General features: G+C 56.2%; 1 protein-coding gene across 1 annotated transcript in view; it reads right to left on the minus strand.

Moving 5' to 3' along the window:
- Positions 1-5,304, minus strand: part of FAM3D (FAM3 metabolism regulating signaling molecule D) — a 24,868-nt gene that overhangs the window by 9,455 nt on the left and 10,109 nt on the right. Inside the window, exons 5-6 of the mRNA XM_024746450.1 lie at positions 3,528-3,651; positions 2,114-2,172 (exon numbers count right to left, since the gene is read on the minus strand). Of these exons, the coding sequence (XP_024602218.1) occupies positions 2,114-2,172; positions 3,528-3,651 (183 nt within the window). The remainder of the gene's footprint in view (positions 1-2,113; positions 2,173-3,527; positions 3,652-5,304) is intronic.

Genomic DNA, 5,304 nt, shown 5'->3' on the forward strand with positions numbered 1-5,304 from the left:
TAGAACAGTGTCTCAAAGGAATCCCTGCCATCTAAAAGGCTGCGAAGTAGCAATCCTTTTGTTGTTCTGGCTCGTTATGTAGATGAGGACCCTGAGGCCCGGAGAGTGATTTGTTAGACTTTCCACAGCTGGCATGCGGTAGGCACTGCGCATGTGCTTGGATACATTTCTAGTCTAGCGGGTAGTTTCGCTGAGTGATTAAGACCTGGAGTCAGCCAGAGCCAGGTTCAAATCTAGATGATTCTATTGGCTGTGTATCCTGGGCAAGTTGCCCAGCCTCTCTGAGCCCCCATTTTTTTTACCTGGAGAACAGGGACTGGGCATAGCTGCCTTCTAGCATTGTGATGACGATCAGTGAAATAGCTAGCACACAGTAAGTGCTCGATAAATATGAGCTCTCCGTGTTATCAGCGGTTGTTTTTATCTTTGGGCTTTGCGAGGGACGGGGAAGAGGGCCTCCGTCTGAGCCCATCTCCTGGGAGAATATTCAGGCGTTTTCTCCCACAGTGGTCCATTTGGGGGAAGAGAAGCCCAGCAGGTTTCAGCCAGGTTGGCTGCAGCTGGAGCCCTTCCCTGCCCTCCCCACTGTGGGGTGAGTGGAGACTGGGTGGGACAGTTGATGTAAGTGAGGCTGCTACAGTCTCCTGGGGCCTGGCGTGCCGGGGGTGCTCTGAGACCGTCTGGAAGGGGCCAGCAGCAGGGGGACTCAGGCCTCCCTCTCCTTCTCTAGACTCTGGAGGAGGAGAGGCCCCCCCTCAGCTTCCTGCCCCTCCTGGCCCACACCCTTCCTGGAATCCCAGGTAGTTGGCCAGAGCTGTCCTCTGACCCCTGTCCGGCAACGCTCCTCCTTTGTTCCAGGCTTTGACCTCTCCCCTGACGCAGCAGGCTTTCTTGGCAGACGGGAAATGGGTCCTCTAGGAGCAGAAGGCCAGGGTTCCAATCCTACCCTGTCACTTCCTAAGTGTGGTTGTGTGGTCACACTGCACACAAGCTTGAACCCTTTTTCTCCCGAGTGTCCATTGTGCCCTTTTTCCATCTGCCCTGACCTTTGTCCCAGGAATAGCTCTTAGATCCACGCAAATAGCCCCCGTTCCCCAGATCATGTAAGAGCTGAAGGCAGACAGGAGGGGCTTGGCTGGGGCCACACCACCTGGTCCTTCTCGGCCCCTGTAACCTACCCCCTCCTGAAACATGTCCCTGTTCCTGGCTTGGCCTGCAGTTGGCTTCCTGCTCATCACCTGCTGGAGATACAGGGTTACTGAGACTGTGGGCCTCCCTGGGTCTCCCTGCCTCTAGCCTCCCTATTCCAAGCTAGAAGGAGGTTTCAGGAAGGCAGGGCTGGGCCCTCAGCCCCTGCTCAAAGCCTTTCCAAGGCTCCCTATTTTGCTCTGCTTCAGGTCCAGACTTCTTAGCAGGACACTTAGCCCCTCATCCTCTGGCCCTGCTGGTTCCCCAGCCTCACCTCTCACCACCCTGCTTCTACGTTATAGCCAGAGAGAGCCTGTGTGGACCCCCAAGCACCTCTCCTCCTTCTTCCCTTCCCTGCGCCCTGCACAGTGTTGCCCCTGCCTGGAAGGAGCCTTCCTCTTTTCTCCTGGTCAACCCCTACCATCCCTCAGGCCTCAGCTGACCATCACCTCCCTCTGGAAGCCTCCTCCCCTGACTACCTCCGCTGCCAGCTCTGTGTCCTGATCCCAGAGCTGTGTTTCCTTTTCCTTCATATGTGCTCACCACCTTCTGATTTTTTTGTGAACTTCATGGGCGCCCACAGGGGCTTGTCAAGCCAGGGTCTGTCCTTCTGGTTCACAGGTGACCCCCAGAACTCCATACGGGGCCTGGCCCACAGTAGCTGCTGTTGCTCTTTGCTGAATGAGTGAATGAAGGCGTGCACTCAGCTTGTAATCTCACATTGTCCCCTGTGGTTTCACGTGTGTTGGTTTAAGCCCAGACGGGGTCACGTTTCATAGGAGCAGCGTATCCTCCTGAGATAGGTGCACCTGGCAGGGACCTGGCCATGACTGCAGGGCAGACCAGCTCTTTTAGACCTGTTCCCACAGGCCAGCCAGGCTTCAGAGCGTGGTGGGGGCCGGCGGGGGGTGGATCGGCAACTCACCGTTCACCAGGGCGATGTTCAGGCCTCTGCCCACGTTGTTTTTCACAGGACTCATGATCCTGAAGAGAAAGAAGAAAAACAAAATACAACAGTTGGTCCCGAGTGTGGAGTGGACACTCTGGAACTCTGCGAGGGCCCACATGGTGTGATGCCGAAGCATCGGGAAACACACGGAATTATTGGGGCCATCTGTTATCTCCTGGAAACAAGCGGTGGGCTGGATTCTCTGAGGAGTCTCTCATGGCATGTTTGGACCAGAGCAGTCTGCCCGGGGAAGAGGGAGGGTCCCTGCCTGGGGCTCGGAGGTGCTGGAGGCAGGGTCAGCCCATGTCCCCAGGCTAGGCAGAAGGCAGAGCCCGGAAAGTTGGTCCTGTCCTGCCATGTCTGGGATCCCCAAGTGGAGCCCAGCTGTGTTCCTGCGGCCCAGCATCCATACCCCATCCTCTTGTATCCCTGGGAAAAGTGTACTTCTCCGTCTCAGGCCAGGAGGGTCACAGCACTGACCTCTCACAGTGATTGGGCCAGTGTGGTCATGTGACCCAGGCCAGCCAATGAGCCCCAGCCCCGGGACTTTTGCAGGGTTAATTCAGATGGGAAAGCTCTTCCCAGTGGGGTGCTAGACAGGGCTATTATGTCAACCCAGCTGGTGGCCTCCCTCCTTCACCACATGAAGAAGTCCATTTTCAGTAGAGAAAACCGAATCTAATAACAGAGGAAAGCAGAGCTGAAGGTAGTGTGAGAGGGAGCCCTGATGACTTGGTCTGAACCCTTGGATTCAGCTGGTGCTGGAGCCCACTGCCTCTGGCCTTTTGGGTACGTGAACCAGTAGGTTTCCTTGTTTTGCCTAAATGATTTGGATCTAGGTTCAGAATCCGTACTAAAACACCTGTCTCTGGCTTCTTTTGTAGGATGAACTTGCTGTCCCAGGGACTTTACTACCTCGAAAGCCTGGTATATAGTCTTTCTCCTGCACCTGGGTAGAAGCCCTGGCACCTGCTGCATCTGGGCTTTGATGCCTGGACCTTGATCTTGAACATTCCCCTTAGGCATCCCCTGTCATAGGAAGCCCAGCAGCTTGGCTATCAGACAGACCTGAGTTCAAATCCTGGCTCTACCAAGGGTTAGCTGGGTAACACTGTCTGAGCCTCAGTTTCCTCATTTTTACAAAGGGGAGGATTATCGCCCCACCTCCAGGAATGCTGGGGGATTGAGGGAGACGATGCTGTAAGGCGTCTAGCAAGGTGCTGGCAGATTTGCAAGATCTTAGGATTATTATCATGTGTGACCCACCCACCCAGAGTAAAAGGAAGCATGTCGAAGGTGTGGTCTGGTCTCTAGGGCCCGCCCTTGAGGCCTCTGAACTTGCTAATGAGTGAATTAATGAAAGAAAAGAAAAGAAATGCCAGAAACTTACATTTGGCCTTCAAAGCACACGGAGGGGCCCACGACGTTGGCGGCCCCGCTGGTGATTTTAAACGCAAAGAAGTTGTCTGGGCAGGATTTGCTGAGGCCACACTTGGTCTTCACCGAGTGTGAAGCTGGGGACGGAACAGAATAGCTTTGGTGGCGGCAGCTAAGGAAGGGGCCCGGGAGGAGGAGAGGGGCAGGGACAGGGGGCCTCCTCCCAGGGATGCCTTCCCTGACCACATAGGTCTGCGGATTTGCCCCTTTCTGTGCTCCCACAGTGCTTCCGACAACCCCATCAAAGACACGGGACGCTGCGTGTCTGACCGCTCAGCGTTCATTTCTGGGTTTCCCATCACAGCCCCAGCCCTGGCACAGCTCCTGGCTGCCCGCAGACCTTCAGTAACTGTGTGCAGAACCGTGAGTGGTAGTTAATGACCCGAGTCACCGTGATTAAGGGATTCTCTTGAGAACTTTCTCTTGAGACATGGCAGGCTTTTGAGCTCAGAGAGGCCCCTGTTGACAAGCTCCTGGGGGCCCAGCATGGTGGGTGGGAGTGCTTCTCACCAGCCAGGTTCCCTTGAGCAAGTCTTCAACCTCCTTGTAAATCTGCTCCTTCATCTGTGAAATGGGCTAATGATGGTACTTCTCCACTGGGTTCTTGTGCGGGATTAATGAACTCAGGTTAATGCTCAGGGCTTATTCCCTCCCGGGGCTTAGCAGTGGGTCCCTGGAACCCACTGAGGACTCAGTATGTGGGACCTCTGGTTATTGTGGCTGCTATGAAGACCTGCGTCCTCTCCACGCGGCCCTCCCAGGGCGAACTCTGGAGGCCTGTGAAAGGCGGGAGAGGCAGACGCGCCCCCAAGCACAGCCGCTGAAATGTCACCCATACTTCCAGCCTGGCAGTTTCCAACTTATATTCATGCATGTTGTTTTAACACCACCTGACAGTTCAGAAGGTGCCAGGAGGGAGAAGTGGGTAAACAGGGAATTAGAGAAAGTTCACCTGCAAAGGGAGAGCAGTGATCAGGCAGCCTTTCTCTCCTTCAGCCCCCGCGCCAGGCGACTGGCTGAGCCGCGCCAGAGTGTTTGGAGCAAACCCACAGGCTTCCCAATAGACGCTGGCACACGCCGGGGCCTTGCTGCCTGCTAGGCACTGTGGCAAGCCCTTTGTCTTTACTGTCTTGTTAAATCATCCCCATAACTCCTGTGCCTGCCACATAGGAGGCACTCGATAAATCTTCGCTGAATGAACACCTAGAGCATTTGGGCGGGTCTGAGCCCAAGCTGGGGGGGTGATTAGGGTCTCCAGGGCCTAGAGGGAGCCTTAATGGGAATCAGGAAAAAGCGTCCCTCTGAGGGGGACACAGCCCACTAGTGCCAAGCTCGGCAAGCCTGTGGTGCCTCGGAGTGGGTGATGGTGCCCCTTCTTAGGAGCGAATGCAGCCTGCGCCAGGGCTCCCCTGGTGGAGTGGGCGGCCCTGATGATCTGAGCAGAAAGCCCATCCTAGGCTCTCGTTCCCCACCCCGAGTGCCAGCATACAGGCCTGGTGGGTGTAACCAGAGCTCCAACTGGGATACTATCACCGGAGAGTGAGGGCCGGGAGTGGAGACACCCCCTAGTGGCTCAGGAGAGGGATGGCTGGAGATGTGGACCCGACGGCCCTACCCCTCCCTCTGGACAGAGCCCTCCCCCAGAGTGGCTAGTTGAGGGTGAGGCTGGGAGGGGTCTTCTTCTCCAATGAGCCTTGGGACTCCTCCTGCCCCCCCCCCCCCCCCCCGCC

This window comes from Neophocaena asiaeorientalis, unplaced genomic scaffold (genome assembly GCF_003031525.2).
Source record: "Neophocaena asiaeorientalis asiaeorientalis breed wild unplaced genomic scaffold, Neophocaena_asiaeorientalis_V1.1 scaffold251, whole genome shotgun sequence".
NCBI lineage: Eukaryota > Metazoa > Chordata > Mammalia > Artiodactyla > Phocoenidae > Neophocaena > Neophocaena asiaeorientalis.